This window comes from Salmo trutta, chromosome 8, assembly GCF_901001165.1.
Source record: "Salmo trutta chromosome 8, fSalTru1.1, whole genome shotgun sequence".
In the NCBI taxonomy this organism is placed as follows: Eukaryota; Metazoa; Chordata; class Actinopteri; order Salmoniformes; family Salmonidae; genus Salmo; species Salmo trutta.
In genome coordinates this window covers 36659377-36678222 of record NC_042964.1, presented here as the reverse complement: position 1 = coordinate 36678222, position 18846 = coordinate 36659377, and the positions used below count along the sequence as shown (strand labels likewise).

General features: G+C 43.6%; 2 protein-coding genes across 2 annotated transcripts in view; one reads left to right on the top strand and one right to left on the bottom strand.

The window, feature by feature from the left end:
* stab2 (stabilin 2) overlaps positions 1 to 718 on the top strand; it is a 35071-nt gene extending 34353 nt beyond the window's left edge. Inside the window, exon 67 of the mRNA XM_029761099.1 lies at positions 71 to 718. Within this exon, the coding sequence (XP_029616959.1) occupies positions 71 to 130 (60 nt within the window). The 3' untranslated portion in view covers positions 131 to 718. The remainder of the gene's footprint in view (positions 1 to 70) is intronic.
* Positions 675 to 17071, bottom strand: LOC115198809 (lipase maturation factor 2-like). The gene is made up of 14 exons (XM_029761100.1): positions 16847 to 17071; positions 13655 to 13920; positions 13511 to 13539; positions 11617 to 11810; positions 10260 to 10438; positions 9691 to 9829; positions 9062 to 9184; positions 6968 to 7073; positions 5122 to 5218; positions 4684 to 4866; positions 4309 to 4477; positions 3755 to 3866; positions 3371 to 3479; positions 675 to 3073 (listed from the first exon to the last, which is right to left on the bottom strand). Exons 1-14 carry the CDS (start codon positions 16938 to 16940, stop codon positions 2750 to 2752), a joined length of 2124 nt encoding a protein of 707 aa, XP_029616960.1. The 5' UTR covers positions 16941 to 17071; the 3' UTR covers positions 675 to 2749.
* Positions 17072 to 18846: the final 1775 nt, after the last annotated feature.

Genomic DNA, 18846 nt, shown 5'->3' with positions numbered 1-18846 from the left:
CAGTGAAGTAGCACCTTTGCTCTAGGGGTGATACGATAACTCTAGATGACATATGAATGTGTTTTAACAGGAGGAGGACAAACACCAGGTGGTAGAGGGTGGCCCGTATGACCTGCTCCAGGACTGCTGAGAGAGAGAGAGAGAGACAGACACGTCACAGTCATCACTCCCCCTCTGATAAAGCTGTGGAGTGCTGCTACATGTTGTACACATGTTGACCAGTGGAGGGCAGCACTGTGGGACTATTAAGAGCACAATTCATTCTGTATCACAGAAGTTCAGCACTATAGAAATGTCCTTTCCGATTGCGCCGACATGAAGCATTTACCACGAATGCATTTCTCTGTGAATGCGGGAACATTGCCGTTCAATTTAAATAGCGCCAAACTTCCACGACACAGCTTGAGTGGAGCCCGAAGACTATCCTCCTCAGAGAGTTGGACAGTGCCCTAGGAAGGACAAACAGGGCTCAGTCTCCCACAAAACAACCTCACTATGGACTCATTCTCAGTGCCTTGTCTTGTAATGTTAGCAGTCTTCCTGTGGCACAATCGTGAAAGAAACCTTATACCGATTATTTTTTTGTTGGTTAATTCATATACAAAAGTAGTATTTTAAGTCTGTGGGTAAACCCTTTTTGACAATTTCAAATCTTTCATAGTATGAAACGGCGATAACCAGATGCAACCGTCTTTGTTGATAAAACATTTGAAGCAAAGCTTGAGCAAATCTTTCCATTCATCCATACAACACACTCAAGAATATGTTTAACCACAGCCAAATATACATTTCAACCGAACTCTCAATGTGAAATGATGGAAGCAAAGCATAAGCTTGAAGTACTCTGGCGTTAGGATCTCGCCCCATAAGCATGGGTTTATAGGTTTGAACTCTGGGGCATGGTTGCCTACTGAGGACTCTGCGGGTCAGTGAGTCAAGGCCACTTGGGAGTGGTTGCCACAAAAGGTGGCATTGGCTAAAGGGTGTGATAACATAAGCAGAAGGGGTAAATTCTTGGGGTTTCCTCTGCGATACAGACAGCAAAGAGCAGTGGTTATGGAGAAACTCCCGTAAGCGGGCACTTGGTTTTTAAATGAGAATATATTTAAAAACCAAGTGCCCACCTTTTCCCCAGGAGTTTCTCCATAACTGCTAGTACTCTTCATTAGGAGGGGACCGCAGGGAGTCACCCCCCATGACATCTACCAGCCTTCCAACCAGTACAGAGGCTCAACACAGCCACACTCAGGAGCTGACCCTACAACCCCATACTTAAACTGGTGAGATCCTTACCAGAGAGCCACTGGCTCTTTCACACTGAACACTTCTCTGTACATTTGTCATGAATACATGCAGAAACAAAGAGCACCACATATTGGTCATTGGTCTCGGATAACGGTGTCTGTTCCTATAGGAACCGTCAGCCCAGGTCGAATCACTAAAATAATTGAACCCACAAAAGTAAAAACGGGGATTGAAGCTCCAAGCCACAGACTCAAGTCTCTTTTTTGTTGTTGTTGACCTTTAACATGCAGACCTGTTAGTTTACCTGGTATTGACAAGCACACCTTTTCAACTAGATTTCCCGAGATAGAAAGTCTAGTTTCTGACGAGCACCGTACGTTTCAGTCTTTTTCCATCTGTAGTTTGTCAAATCTAAGTGTTCAGTTTCAACATACAGCCAAGAATTAAAAACACTGACCAGTAAAAAGTAGCTTTACATTTTTAAAATCGCACGATCTGTACCACTTCAGCGATAGACTGAATAGCGCCCTAGGGCTTGGAATGTCTCCTTAGAGCCCATTCATTTTGCAGCAGTGCTTTAACCTAATACACTAAGCTTAAGTAATACTACACGTCTCAAGAAATGTACACAGATGTGGAACATAAAGATTTCTTAGGAGCAGTTATGCGTTTAAGCTGTTAAAAAGAATGCGACAAAGGGTTTTGAAGTTAGAACAGCAATCCACAGATTTCAAAGGCAAAAGGTTTCGCAGGACAAAGCTTTCAGAATACAGTATTCTTGACGATGTCGCTATTCAGTTTCTCGTGGTCGGGATAGAGGACCCAGGTATTGATATCATTACATGGAACCACTGTTGACAACTTGACATTTAAAAAAATAAAAATAAAGTCTGTCTGATACAGTCAAACTGATCTCAGCGGTCCATGAAAGGGTTCACTGAGGTACAATAACTGCACCCAGCCTGAATATCAGATTAAAACTGTTGGACAACAACCGTTAAAATGTATGAATGCATTCCCAGAATTCAGATAAAGTGTTCCCTGAAGAACAGATGGCAAAGCCCAGAAGCAGCTCATAACAAAGCACCACTGTACTGTAATGTCAGGGACTCACCCGTAGGCATGTCTGAAGACTCATCCATAGGCGGACCTGAGAATACGGTGACGGAAGGAGGCACAGAGAAAATACACGTTTTTGCTTGTGTATGTACAATATATGGGTGTGTGTGTGTGTGTGTGAGAGAGAGAGAGAGACCGATGAGAACTGACTGAATACAAGGCCACAGTGATGGTCTCCGAGTCACAGAGCTGGTCGGATTGGTAGTTACTGTAGAAAGAGCTGGTCGGATTGGTAGTTACTGTAGAAAGAGCTGGTCGGATTGGTAGTTACTGTAGAAACACCTGAGATGTACATGTAGGTAACACCCCTTCTCTCCACCCTCCATCCCGAGACAAGGGGCAACAACAAGAACGTAACAGGAAGTCCCATGGCAGCAGTCCCACATCACTTCCTCTTCTTAGGGCTCTTGTCAGCATCCCGTCTACTCTCCTCAGAGTTCTCCCTCTCTGCTTTGAGACTGGAGGCCGAGGCATTTTTCGCTGCTGGCTGGTCCTTAGCCTTCTTGGCCTTGGGTTCGGCCGGAGTGGGTTTAGCCTTTCGGCCCCCCAGGACCCCAGAGAGCAGGGTTTTGAGGAGCCAGATGGTGGCGACAGTGGCCAGGAGGGACCAGAGCACCAGGTGGCCGGGTAGAGTCTGAACGTGGTCCCGTACCTGCCTCAGAGCCTGGGCCAGAGGAGAGTCAGGACTGGGCTGGATCGGGAACTTCTCCTGGACACAAGTTAATATGTAAGCACATGTACATACACAACAAAGACACATAAGAGTGTGAGTGTTGTTGGTATGCATGTCTGAGAAATCAGATTTGGTACACCTGGCCATACAGCACACAATAGTATGCACCACACACACACACACACAAAAAAGCAAAGGGGAGCGTGAATTCCATATAGCCAATACAGCACCACATCTGGAGTTGAGGGGCAATCATCATAAGCCACAGTACTGATATTATCAGCACAATACAAAGTTACAACGTAACCCAGTTGAGCAAAAAGGCTTAGCTACCTTGAGTCCGTGCTGGCTGAGCATGCCCTCCAGAGTAAGGCCACCCAGCTGCACTGCAGGATAGAACTCCTCTGAGTAGCCTCTCCTCCACCACTCTTTAGGACCAGACCTGACAGGGACACAACCAATACACCACTTGTTACCATAGGAACATTTTATTTGTGTCTGGTTGAATCGAGTGGCTTTATCGAATTCTGACGATTAGCATGCTGTACATTTTGTGGGCATTCTATGAATAACATTTCTTAATATAGTGAATATTTAAGTTCACTTGTATATCGTAACTGATTTTATGACTGAATAATCGAAGGAATTCATGGGTTAACCATTAGCACTCTCTCCCCAGCACACCCACTGCTGTAGTGGATGTTGTAGGCTGCTCACCCGTCCTGTGCGGTCTGGGTGAACCAGTACTTGTAGAGACTGGCTCGGAGGTAGACAGGGGGGGCCTGGCTGAATGGGTATTGGGCTGAGTCTGTCTGGATCAGTCTCACCACTGGGACACAGGGAGAGATACAGAGTCATGTGTGAGCAATGTAGTGCAGCATGTTGGTAAGTGGTCATCTGAGTGTTGCTGATATTTCTCCTTTGTTGGAAGGTTAATGATCTACGACGGGTGAGTAAATCATGCCCACCTCACACTGACTAGCCGTTTTACATGTCAGGCGCATACCACTGAATTTCTGGGCCCGTATTCATAAAGCGTCTCAGAGTAGGAGTGCTGATCTAGGATCAGTTTTTCCCTTTAAGATCATAATCAATAAGATTAAATAGACCGATCCTAGAAAAGACCACAGGCCTAAAAACATCCATCAACAGTCAAAATAAAAGTAGTCCGCCAGATGCAACCTGCGCTTTCCTCATATTAAAACAAAGACGTCTGTGCTCTATACTTTAATTGAAAAACAGAAGTCATTACCCCAGAGGGCAGTACATACCATCCTTATTGCCCTGCAGTAGGCAGTGCACTAGGCTTGTGAACCAGGGGCTCTGTTCGGCCAGTCCCTGGGCTGCCTGGCTCATCTGCCAGTCTAACCGTGGCTGGTGGGGGGCCACCACTGGAGGGGCCATGCCCACATTTCCCGGCTTATACATGAACTCTATCTCCTAGGATGGCCAATTGGGAAAGGTGCATTGAAAGACGATACATCTTTTGCAGAACTATATAAGATTGTTTTACTTTATAAAAGTCAAGTAGTTGAGGAAGATAATGTGATTGAGGACATTCCATGTCTAATATTGTGAAATCTGAGAAAAAACAAAACCGAAAACTTTTCAGCCAAAACTATTATTTTTGGTCCCTGCTCACTTACCGTCCAGGTATTCTTGTCCATGCTGCCCTCTAGGACGACCTCTGACCTCCCGTCCACCCCAGTCATCCTGCTGTCCAGGCTGTAGGCACTGACCAGTCTATAGCGCTCCACTAGGCTGTAGGCCTGTCTCACCTCCGGGAGGATCTTACTGCTGTACACCTGCTCCATGGACGAGTAGGGCACCTGGGGACGAGGACAACACCATGACCAATCAGAGAGAATCTTATAAACAGTGCTAACTACTAGACCGATAGTAACTCCAACAGACCAATTAGGTAGATTTATGCTGTCTTCATTAAAATTATTCACCATTACACAAAACACTAACTTAAAGTAATTAGATGGGTTTTACTCAATAGATGAATGCAAGTATGAAAGAAAAATATTTAAGTTAACCAATTAAAAAGGCTCCCTGTGTGATTGAGAGGTGTGACTCACCACACTGATAGCAAACACGGCGACTGCAGCAGAGGCAATGACAGCCCATTGGACAAGACCCCAGAGCTTCCAGAGACAGCCTCTAACACACACACACCTGGGGAGAGTAAACACAGATCTGAGATCAGTGGAGATTAACGCAAAACAAGGATGACACACGCTGCACCGGGGGAGACCACTTTTCTGGTGTCAGCAAATGCAGTGGAACTAGATCTACAGTTGAAGCCGGGAGTTTACATACACCTTAGCCAAATACATTTAAACTCAGTTTCACAATTCCTGACATTTAATCCCAGTAAAAATGTCCTGCCTTAGGTCAGTTAGGATCACCACTTTATTTTAAGAATGTGAAATGTCAGAATAATAGTTGAAAGAATGATTTATTTCAGATTTGATTTCTTTCATCACATTCCCAGTGTGTCAGACATTTACATACACTCAATTAGTATTTGGTAGCATTGCCTTTAAATTCATTAACTTGGGTCAAATGTTTTGGGTAGCCTTCCACAATAAGGGGTGGATTTCGGCCCATTCCTCCTGACAGAGCTGGTGTAACTGCTTTTTCAGTTCTGCCCACAAATGTTCTATAGGATTGAGGTCAGGGCTTTGTGATGGCCACTCCAATACCTTGACTTTGTTGTCCTTAAGCCATTTTGCCACAACTTTGGAAGTATGCTTGGGGTCATTGTCCATTTGCGACCAAGCTTTAACTTCCTGACTGATGTCTTGAGATGTTGCTTCAATATATCCACATAATTTCCGCCTCATGATGCCATCTATTTTGTGAAGTGCACCATTCCCTCCTGCAGCAAAGCACCCCCACAACATGATGCTGCCACCCCAGTGCTTCACGGTTGGGATGGTGTTCTCCGGGTTGCAAACCTCCCCCTTTCTCCTCCAAACATAACGATGGTCATTATGGCCAAACAGTTATATTTTTGTTTCATCAGACCAGAGGACATTTCTCCAAAAAGTACAATCTTTGTCCCCATGTGCAGTTGCAAACCGTAGTCTGGCTTTTTTATGGCGGTTTTGGAGCAGTGGCTTCTTCCTTGCTGAGCGGACATTCAGGTTATGGCGATATAGGACTTGTTTTACTGTGGATATAGATACTTTTGTACCCATTTCCTCCAGCACCTTCACAACTCCTTTGCTGTTGTTCTGGGATTGATTTGCACTTATCGCACCAAAGTACGTTCATCTCTAGGAGACAGAACACGTCTCCTTCCTGAGCGGTATGACAGCTACGTGGTCCCATGGTGTTTATACTTGCGTACTATTGTTTGTACAGATGAACATGGTACCTTCAGGAGTTTGGAAATTGACTCAGTTGGCTGATTTGTTTTGATTTTCCCATGATGTCAAGCAAAGAGGCACAGAGTTTGAAGGTAGGCCTTGAAATACATCCACAGGTACACCTCCAATTGACTCAAATTATGTCAATTAGCCTATCAGACGCTTCTGAAGCCATGACATAATTTTCTGGAATTTTCCAAGCTGTTTAAAAGGCACAGTCAACTTAGTGTATGTAAACTTCTGACCCACTGGAATTGTGATACAGTGAATTATAAGTGAAATAATCTGTCTGTAAACAATTGTTGGAAAAATTACTTGTGTCATACACAAACTAGATGTCCTAACCGACTTGCCAAAACTATAGTTTGTTAACAAGAAATGTGTGGAGTGGTTGAAAAACGAGTTTTAAATGACTCCAACTTAAGTGTATGTAAACTTCTGACTTCAACTGTATTTCGCTATTGAAAAACTCCTGGCCCTAAGAATTACCATCTTTGAATCACAAACTGTATTACAGATACTGTTTTTACTATGATATAGTTCTACTCACCCCAGCATGGCTGCCACCACCTCCCAGGTGAGAGAGAGAACTCCTACCCAGATAGTGGGTCCTGTCACAAGCTTCAACCAATTGCCAAACTGCTGCTGGGTGAAGGCTACAAAACAGGAAAAATACATGAAACAAAATCACTTAACCATTAACATAATGTAGTGTCAATGATTGACATCCTACAGGAAATAAAATAAAGCAACACTACCGAGTCACTAAGTATACAGTAATATATAGATGTTAACCTACCGAGTCACTAGGTATACAGTAATATATAGACGTTAACCTACCGAGTCACTAGGTATACAGTATTACAGTGCCTTCGGAAAGTCTTCAGACCCCTTGACTTTTTCCTTATTTTGTTACATTGCAGCCTTATTCTAAAATTGATTAAATAAATTAACTTCTTATGGGCAGGTGGGACGGTAGCATCCCACCTGGCCAACATCCGGTGAAATTGCAGAGCGCTAAATTCAAACTACAGAATTATCAATATTTAACTTTCATAAAATCACAAGTGTAATACATCAAAATAAAGAATAAATTCTTGTTAATCCAGCCGCTGTGTCAGATTTAAAAAAGGCTTTACGGCGAAAGCACACCACGCGATTATCTGAGGACAGCGCCTCACATACAAAACCATGAAAAACATTTCAACCAGGCAGGTGTGACACGAAAGTCAGAAATAGCGATATAAAAAACACTTTACATTTGATGATCTTCTTCTGTTGGCACTCCAAAAGGTCCCAGTTACATCACAAATGGTCCTTTTGTTTGATAATGTCCTTCTTTATATCCATAAATACTCAGTTTAGCTGGCGCGCTTCAGTCAATAATCCACCCAGTTTCCCTCCATCAAAATGCATACAAAATTAATCCCAAACGTTACTAATAAACTTTTCCAAACAAGTCAAACAATGTTTAAAATCAAACCTTAGGTACCCTAATACGTAAATAAAACGGAGAATCGTAATTGTCTTTACCGGAGAAAAATACCAAAGAACGCGCTCTCATTCACGCGCTTAGAAACACTACAGCCAAAATGGGGGCCACCTAGAAAAACTACAAATTCTGGCTAATTTTTCCAAAAACCAGCCTGAAACTCTTTCTAAAGACTTGACATCTAGTGGAAGCCCTAGGAACTGCAATCTGGGAGGACTTTGCCTTATCATAAAAGTGACAGCCATTGAAAATAGGTTCCTAGCTTCTGGGCCTGAGTAACAGGCAGTTTACTTTGGGCACGCTTTTCATCCGGATGTGAAAATACTGCCCCCTACCCAAGAGAGGTTAAATAAAAACTCCTCAGCAATCTACACACAATACCCCATAATGACAAAGCAAAAACAGGTTTAGAATTTTTTTTGCAGACGTATTAAAGGTAAAAAACAGAAATACCTTATTTAGGTAAGTATTCAGACGCTTTGCTATGAGACTCGAAATTGAGCTCAGGTGCATCCCGTTTCCATTGATCATCCTTGAGATGTTTCTACAACTTTATTGGAGTCCATCTGTGGTAAATTCAAATGATTTGGAAAGGTACACACACCTGTCTATATAAGGTCCCACAGTTGACAGTGCATATCAGAGCAAAAGGTCCACCATTGAAGGTCCCCAAGAACACGGTGGCCTCTATCATTCTTAAATGGAAGAACTTTGGAACCCCCAAGACTCTTCCTAGAGCTGGCCGCCCGGCCAAACTGAGCAATCGTGGGAGAAAGGCCTTGGTCAGGGATGAGTCCAAGAACCAGATGGTCAATCTGACAGAGCTCCATAGTTCATCTGTGGAGAAGGGAGAACCTTCCAGAAGGACAACCATGTCCGCAGCACTCCAACCAGGCCTTTATGGTAGAGTGGCCAGACGGAAACCACTCATCAGTAAAAGATGCATGACAGCCCGCTTGGAATTTGCCAAAAGGCCACTAAAGAACTTTCAAACCATGACAAAAAAAATCTTAAAACCTGTTTTTGCTTTGTCATTATTGTGTGTCGATAAAAATTTTAAAAGTTGCTCAATCAATTTTAGAATAAGGCTGTAACGTAACAAAATGTGGAAAAAGTCAAGGGGTCTGAATACCGAATGCACTGTTAACCTACCGGTTTTATAGGTAATAGTCTTGGCCTCCCAGTCAATCTCCAGTGTGAAGAGCACTTTAGTTCCATAGATGATGACAGCAAATACAGCCAGCAACACCAATGACATTATGGTTTGGGGCCAGGCTGCAAAACCCCAAAAAAATAATTAGATTAGGTACTCTTAGTATCACAAACAGAGCCCATCATTTGTTTTTGTCCAGCTACTAAAACTGTATTTTGTAAGTTACGCTAAGGGGTTACCCATTAGAACATTAGGAATGTTAACTGTAGTTAAACAAAAATACATCACAGAAGTACTTAAACAGGATAACACCTGACATCCTGCCAGATCAGACCACTCTGCCCGAGAATAAAACAATGAACCCCCCCTTTTCCTCTCCCTGCCATCAAGACTCAAGGACACCCATCGGAATGTCAATGTTGGCCAACTGGAGAGGCAGAATAGGAAAAGGAAGCTGATCATTACGGTAACAGCCTTTGTGTTTTATAGTACCTTCCACCAGCTTAAACACCATACTGGGTGTGGATCATGCTGTATTAGGGAGAAAGCTGGCCTGAACGTCTACTCTGGTGTTACATAGTGAGATGTGAGAGTTGAAGGTTGCATAAGAAGAGAAGTGAGGTCATACTCTTGGCGCTCTTCTTCTTGCCGTGGCCCAGCCAGTAGCTGATATGGTCGTCGTCCAACAGGGAGAAAGTCAGAGCCAGGGAAAGGAGGGGGAGGAAGCCATTGTTCCCCAAGAACATTAACTTCACCTGGTACACTGCCTGGTTGTCAGTTACAGAGAGAAGTAGGTAGGTGTAGTTAGATAAAGGCCTCATGCAAATTACATGTGTGGGGTCACAATCCTGCAACATTCAAAATCCCCTTAGACATGTGTATAGTTAGGTGTCATTCATTCACCATCAAGCATACAAATGTCACACAAATGACACACACACACAGTCTAGAGCCTTATAGCAGCATCTGAGTCTGGCGATTCCCTGGATGATAACAGACTAGATACATTATACTGTAGGCAGGTGTCTTTCTGAACCTCTCCTCCCTCTCAGACAGACCTCAACACATGATAGCGATTTAGGCGGAGGGTGGAAACTTTGAAAACAAACTGGAAGCCTATATATCAGTGTGTTCAATGCTTTCTTAGACATTTCACATGCTCATGTTTAGCAGCTGCTGGTGTAACCACACACACACCTGAATGTAGAAGGCTGCCAATCGGAGGCTGCGGATGGGGGCAAAGTAGAGGGGGGGCACAGCGATCTCTGTCACCAACAGACCGACAGTCCCCAGCTTCAGGTACCAGTCTGGCAGCTGCTGGATGAACCAGGACCAGGGAAGGGGGATGCCCTGGGCCTCAAACATGTGGTTCACCGCTGGGAAGAGGGAAGGGTTTGATGGGGTGACAGAGGGGAGGGAGGATACGAGACACGGATGAGTAAAGATTGAGCCATAACACTGCACCTCACACCTTTTTTGAGATCACGTTTTTAAATCTCTGACACTTTTCCTGAACTGCGACTGATGTGTAGTGAGGCTCCAGGCATCATCATCATGGAAGTTAATGAGAATACTGCCGCTGGGTGAGGTACATACCCCTTACATGATGCACACTTTACAATCATAGCCAAGCACATGCATTCCTTCCTCATTGTCATTATTGATAAATCTACCAGCATGAGTAATGTATTCATTACTCAACCAGTCTTCACATTACATTACTCGTACCATTGAACATAAGACTCCCAATTAGTTGCGGTCCAGAAGTTGTTGGGACACTGGCCTGACATTGGGATCAGGAGTCTCAATTTCAGCCCAATGTCCCAACAGACTCCCGTTTAGTTGCAGTCCCGAAGATATACTAAACAAAAATATAAACGCGATGTAAAGTGGGTCCCGTGTTTTATGAGCTGAAATAAAAAGATCCCATTTGTGCACAAATTTGTTTACATCCCTGTTAGTGAGCATTTCTCCTTTGCCAAGATAATCCATCCACCTGACAGGTGGCACATCAAGAAGCTGATTAAACAGTATGATTACACAGGTGCACCTTGTGCTGGGGACAAGAAACGACCACAAAACAAATGTCCACCAGAGCCGTTGCCAGAGAATTTAATGTTAATTTCTCTACCATAAGCCATAATGTCATTTTAGAGAATTTGTCAGTACTCCATCCGGCCTCAGAACCGCAGACCACATGTAACCACGCCAGCCCAGGAGCTCCACATCCGGCTTCTTCACCTGCGGGATCGTGTGAGACCAGCCACCCCAAAAGCTGATGAAAATTAGGAGTATTTCTGTCTGTAATAAAAAACCTTTTATGGGGAAAAACTAATTCTGACTGGCTGACCCATTGCTGAGTCATGTGAAATCCATAGATTAGGGCCTAATGAATTTATTTAAATCGACTGATTTCCTCATATAAACTAACTCCGTAAAAATCATTGAAACTGTTGCGTTTATATTTTTGTTCAGTATACATTGAACAGTACAGTTTGGTCATTATGGGGTATTGTGTGCAGATTAAACAAGGGGACAGGTTCCCCTGTCTCACCAGTGAGCCCCCACCAGCTGGGGCAGTGGCTGGCCAGCTTGGCGACACCGGAGCCAAAGGTGAGGCGGAACAGGAGCCAGCGCACCAGCCAGAAGGTCACAGCGTCATGCTGACGGAATGCCGAGCGCCACCGCAGGAGGTTGAGCGGCGCGACAAGCACGGTCAGGAAGCCCGCCTCCAACAGCAGACTGTCCCTACGGGAGGGAATCAAATGAGACATTAATAATCAAATACCACTCTCCTTGAAAAAAAATCCCAACTCCTCCTCACGTCATAACTATAAATGTATAGGGCACTGAAATCCCTCCAACAACCCAAAATCTCAGGTCTCAAAGAAATTACAATGTTGAAACATATTAAATCAGTAAATACAATCAATAGATTACATTTCACTTGAAATTCCTGCACTAGAAGGTTACATGAAATTCCTGCTCAAAACAGTGGCATACAGTAAATATTCAGCGAGCTTCAAATCCAATGACACTGGTCTTTCAGGAAATCAGTTAGCCTAGTAGAAGCAATGCCAATTAGAGCCAGAGGCACTGAGATGGCAAAACATACTGGTAGCTGTGCATCTTAAAACTGGTTGTAGGTTGGCACTCTTCATGCAGAACCAAATGGTGTGCGTTAGGGGATAGCCAGCTAACTAGAAACAGTTCAGACACACCCATTGTCATTACTACTACTTATAAAAACACAACCAGGCCACTGTTTATTATCCATTTACCACTCCATGCAATTGCTGTGGAAACCAATGCCTTACACAGGCCCAGTCCTGGCCGTTCTGATGACCTAGGTGAGACAAAAACAAATTCCGCCCACCCTATACCCCCGCAGAACTAGAATAGTCCCTGTAAGCAAAATGACGTTGAAAAGACATCTAAAATACGTCTTTATCAGAGGTGGGAAAAATACGTACTTTTTAGGTCTTTGTTTGTCCTGATTCCTGTGACAAATACATTTTTTTAGGATATGGTGTTCGCTAACATGTCAGCGCATTTTTTTATTTGACTGGGCACCATTTCCGTTAAGCTATTTGATTGGACGAAACGTGCATGATGTAAAAAGTGTCTGCCTCATTACATTTTCATACATACTCTTTCTACCATAGGCTAGACCTGCTACGTGATTTCTCTTGTTAGATGATTTTTTCATAGACAGAACGTTGGTGGATGCAGCTCTCCAACAGCACCCTGGAGAGGCACGCTGGGAATGGACCAGCAAAATATTTTTCCACCCCTGCCTTTGACAAAGTGGGCACTGCTTATCACAAGGTGGCATCAGAGCTCACTTAAAAATCCCATATGCCACTGGCTGAAAGATATTTAACCCTTGTCAATCTACTGCCCTAGGCAGCCGCCTGATCATGCCTAATGGGCAGCCCGGCCCTGGCCTTACGCCATCTTGCTTTGCTACAACCAGATATCAGTAAATGTGTTGCAATTCTAGCACATCTCCAAGCTTATCTAAAAGTCAATAACTCCAAAACCATATTACATGTGTGATAGATGTCCTTCAATGCAAAGTCTGCTTACCTTTATAAAATATGCATGACGTCTAAGACGGATACATATGCACCAAGTCTCAACAACCGTTCTAGTCACAAGATAGACAACGGGTGCACTGTACGGTAGCTTGTAATATGTAATCAACACAGAATTATGAAGAGCGGATAGTGAATTTGACTGGCAAATGGTTCCAATAGCAGTTTCTTGTCTGACACTGATGCTCTTGCAGTAAAACCCATGGCTGATAACAAAATGACGTCACAAAGACCCAGTAGACATTGTGTTCAGCAATAACACTTCAGTAAACAAAACACTGTCCGTTTCAAAGTCTGAGCTTTGCAGCCTATCAATTCGGCCCATATGAGAATTCAGAACAGATCACTTACCACTGAAAACGCAGAAAGTCTTGACCCACCTGTCAAGAGTAAAAGATGTTGATTAATTTACTGTACCATTTATTTACAGTACAGTATCTAACCAAACCAATGGCAGACAGACAGACAGACAGACAACCACCCCCACCCACCGACCTGACAGAGGGAGAGGTAGAGGGCCCAGAGGCAGAAGAACACCAGGCTGTCTCGGAGGGGCTCCAGCAGGGCTGCTCCCAGGGCTAAGAGCGCCCCCGCCAGGCAGAGCAGCTCCATTGCCTGCTGGGCGTCCAGGTCCAGACCCAGCCGGGGCCCCAGCCACAGCAGGGAGGGGTGGGCATGTATCTGCTCCAATACTGGCCTGGAGCCGTCCACACGGGGCTCCACCAGGCGCACAGGCAAGACCCCCTCATTGCCATAGAGACCTGGCCACAGAGACAAAGAGCAGGGATGGATAAACAAAACAGAGAGGGAGGGGGGTTGTGTTTATTGAGAATGGGGTTAGTGAATAGAGGTCATGTTCAGATAGTTAAAGTAAGTGGGTTTATGGTACCCTGCTAAATAGGTCAAAGGTCATGTATGTGAAAACAAGACACTTGTTTTATCTGTGCTGTCTGCTTATTCAGTCAAATGGAACATGTGAAAGAAAGGTGGAGTTTAGAAGTTCGAACATCTCATTAAAAGGTATTCCAGCATATTATTAAATTACCATAACATTGCTTACGGGTTGAGCCAAGATTGTGATCAACTGATTGGAATGTAGCATTATGCATGGAGTAACTTTTTAATAAAAAAACAAAGCATACAGCTAGTCTTACTACAGTTAATTGGAATGTAGTGTATTTAGTGTACACTTGAGACGACAGGTGAAGCTGAGAGACCAGAAGTGGCACTACAACATACCTGGCACACAGAGTGGACCAACTGAAAGTATGCTCACATTTGGGATTAGAAGCAGAGAAATAAAGTAAAACACAAAACACTAAATTGTGCAATGATGACTCAGTCATGTTCAATGCATCTCATCTTGCCAGCACTCGTCAAATGAGATGTGTTATTTCAGTTAGGCCACCTGCTGCCAGTCTGTAAAGTGACTATGGAGTGGATTGCAAGTAATGGACATACACATGTTTTGCACTTGGTAAAATGTGTTTTGGATATGTGGTTCTCTCATCAGTAGCTATTGAGCCAAACATGCCATGACTATGAAGATAATACGATCTAAATCTGGGGTGGATGGAGAAAAATCCACACTTGAATATTTTCTAATAAGATTTCAGTCTTCAATAGCTCTTACACAAAGCGTTCCATGACTATGAAAATGATCAATTCTATATTATAAACTCGGCGGTTTGAGCCCCAAATGCTGATTGGCTAAAAAGCCATGGTATATCGGACCGTATACGACTGGTATGCCATTTTTTTTACTATTCTAATTACATTGGTAACCAGTTTATAATAGCAATAAGGCACCTCGGGGGTTTGTGGTATATGGTCAATATACCACCGCAAATGGCTGTATCAAGGCACTCTGCACTGCGTCGTGCTTAAGAACAGCTCTTAGCCGTGGTATACTGGCCATATACCACACCTTCTCGGGCCTTATTGCATAAATCGGGGGAGAATGGACAAAAATCCATGTTTGTTTGTGTAAAGAAAAGAACAAATACACCTTGTATTCCAAAACGCCTGAAACCAACATCAGCGGGAGTATATGATGATTAGAATTTGGCGGCGTCTAGTCTGAAATCCAGGCGTTTTGGAATACAAGGTGTAGCGTTTGCACCTTTCTTTACAACAGTGGTGAAATCCACGGAATGTTCCGCACAGGAACAGCCGACGACAATACCGCACCGAATAGATGGCGAGCTGTGAAGGATTCCAAGGGTAAATGTCATTGACACACACACACACACACACACACACACACACACACACACACACACACACACACACACACACACACACACACACACACACACACACACACACACACACACACACACACACACACACACACACACACACAGGTTCTAAATGTTGAGTTGATCAGCAGGTGGACCAAACCACTACGTGTAGCAGCCTGAGTGAATGGGGCCGTCCATTAATCACCCTCCTCCCACCCCAACAACCTTATTTAACAGAAAGAGATATTGATGACTAAACGTAAAAAACAAAAGTTTATAGGAAAAAAAACACATTTTTATCCATCCTCCCCTGATTATGAATAAATCATTTTCATAGTCATAGCGTGCTTTGCGTAAAAGCTATTGAAGATTTAAATAAAGAAAAGAAAATTTAAAAAAATCATAATGTCCTTAAGAATAAGCAGTGGATTTTTGTCAAACCTCCCCCGATTCAGAATGTATACTTTTCATAATAATAGAACGTTTGGTTCAGTAGCTATTGAGACAAAACGGAATAGCAACCCAAGATTCAATATAAAACTAATTTTACCATGGTACATTTCACATACAATTAGCATAATAAAATGGCTGCATGATAAAGTAAAGTGGTGTAATGACAGTGATGGCAAATCAACATGACTACAAGTTCGTATTTAGACTGGGAAAAAGTGAAAATGATACTACAAGTCAGATCTATTGTATACTGTTAGGGGTCTGAGCCAAGCTCGAGTACTGGACTGATGACGGGCTATTCCCAACGCACTCAGCGCTTGCAGAAAGCTTCAGTGTGCACATTCTGGGGGAAATCCTAACCCTCAAACAGACAGACACACCCATAAAAAAGGCACCGACAACAACCGTGTAAAAAAAACATCCACTTGCCCCAAGCAAATATATAAACGGGCCAGTGCTGTCAGGACGTGGCCATAGCATTTAAGGCCACATCACTTCTATAGCTGCCAACCTACATACGAACTTGTGAACACGCGAGATCAGGATGGTTCGTACGAGGCTAAGACCACCCTACATTAATGTTTGGTTCCCCTTACTACGCGTAGGGCCATTCTATAACAAGTCATTCACCTATACAACTAGTTAATGTTTATACATAAATACGAACACATCAATGTAGATCTGTGTACGTAAAGTATCAAACTGAATAGTCTACTGAATATACACTCAAAAGACAATCTCCTTTTCTAGGCCTAGGCTATAGTGATGAGTTGTAACACTGTAGCAAAGGCAATGAACCTAGCGAAATAGCTTAGCACGTGGAAGTTGTCATTAGGTCGCCCGATCAGTCCAACAACACAGGCTAGTTCAGAAAGTAGTCATTTCATTTCCGACTCAACAACGCATAGCTGAACACCAACAGTCAACCAATAATAAGGTTCCTTCGATTACAATTAATAAATAGATGTTAAATAGATAAATGTTGTTTTACCTGGTATCTGAACATAGAGAGATGCAAAAGCAAACATGTAAATAATTGCCATACTCCATAAAAACATATGACGCGGTAGTCTGGTTTCCCCCATGTTTACGGCTTGGCGTTCCTGCTAAATATAAATATAAAAATATTTTCTACGTCTTTCAACACAGCACGAATAAATAACGGCTGCTGTGCAATTCATCCAGTACGGTAACAAAAAAATAAGTGGATGGTGCAGAAGGCGTGGTTCTTCGTCTTCTTCTTCTTCTGTGGAATTTATATCGCGGTTGGCAACCAACTTTAAACTGCATTACCGCCACCAACTGGACTGGAGTGTGGACCAGAGATAGCGAAGGTCTCTAAATCCTACCCAATAATCTCGTTTTCCTATGGAAAGGAAATACATCATTAAATACTACATCCCCTGAACATTTCCCCAGCTCTTTCTGGCTCTTCAACCCCATTACTCCTCAAATCTAATAACATTCGCTGCCTTTCTCTCACATATTTCTAGCACTGAAATAGAACATGTTCCACTGTCTCTGTCTCCTGCTGACAATGATCACACATCCAAGTCGGATGTTACGCCAGCACTTTCAATGTACTATTTAGCCTTGTGTGTCCCAGTCTCAGCCTTGTGACCACTTTCCTCCCTTCTGTCTCGGCCAGGGAAGTGTCATTAGTCCTTTTTTGTACAGCCAGAAGAGTTCAAGAAGCGATTAGGGAAGTAGAGCAGTGGTCCCTCGGGTGGGGCTTCAGGTTTTCAGTTGAGAAAACACAGATTGTGTTTTTTTCTAGAAAGAAGGTTGGGGAGGAAATATACTTGAAGCTGTATAGAAGGAATCTGGAGAGGGTGGGAGGGGTTTAGGTTCCTGGGGTCTGGTTTGACACTCGAATGACATGGGCGGAGCATATAGAAAGAGGAGTGGGAGGCCCAGGTGCACAACTGAGCAAGAGGACAAGTACATTAGAGTGTCTAGTTTGAGAAACAGACGCCTCACAAGTCCTCAACTGGCAGCTTCATTAAATAGTACCCGCAAAACACCAGTGTCAACGTCAACAGTGAAGAGGCGACTCCGGGATGCTGGCCTTCTAGGCAGAGTTGCAAAGAAAAAGCCATATCTCAGACTGGCCAATAAAAAGAAAAGATTGAGATGGGCAAAAGAACACAGAGGAACTCTGCCTAGAAGGCCAGCATCCCAGAGTTGCCTCTTCACTGTTGACGTTGAGACTGGTGTTTTCCTTTGACAACTACTCTGATAATATGCTCCGCCCATGTCATTCGAGTGTCAAACCAGACCCCAGGAACCTAAACCCCTCCCACCCTCTCCAGATTCCTTCCATACAGCTTCAAGTATATTTCCTCCCCAACCTTCTTTCTAGAAAAAAACACAGTCTGTGTTTTCTCAACTGAAAACCTGAGGGACCACTGCTCTACTTCACAAATCGCTTCTTGAACTCTTCCGGCTGTACAACAAAGGACTAATGATGCTTCCCCGGGGGGTACCGTTATCCACCTCATAGCTTTCTGACATAGAGCTCCCCACCCTCACTTGTATTGATCACCCAAAAATAAAATCATTCGTCCCGTTAAAAACCCTTCCTCCGACCCCCATATTATCCAGCTTGATATATAGGCCTTCCTTCAACATCATGTCATAAGCCTTCTCTACATCAAAGAAAACGGCTACCACCACCTTCTTATTTGCCTTTCCTGAACCCACTTTGATAGGGTGACATTAGTCCTCTACTCTCCAGAAAGTAAGTCAGCCTTTCCGTTATCATCCTTTCAATAACTTTACATATTTGAGATGTCAACGCTATCGGCCTATAACTTGAAGGACTAGTACGGTCTTTCCCAGGTTTACGTATTGGCACCACTACCGCCTCTTTCCAACTTCCTGGCAGCAGTTTCCGTTCCTGCCACACCTTCTTGTAAAGGCCCAATACTTTCCCCATTGCAGTGTCACTGAGATGAGCCATCATGATGTAACACATCTCATCCTTCCCAG

Excerpts from the sequence above, each read along its gene's own strand:
- LOC115198809 (XM_029761100.1), bottom strand. The coding sequence starts at position 16,940 with ATGGGGGAAACCAGACTACCGCGTCATATGTTTTTATGGAGTATGGCA. Across the intron at positions 10,439-11,616 it reads CAGCTGGTGGGGGCTCACTG|CGGTGAACCACATGTTTGAG; the intron begins GTGAGACAGGGG and ends CCCTCTTCCCAG. Across the intron at positions 4,867-5,121 it reads CCGTGTTTGCTATCAGTGTG|GTGCCCTACTCGTCCATGGA; the intron begins GTGAGTCACACC and ends CCTCGTCCCCAG.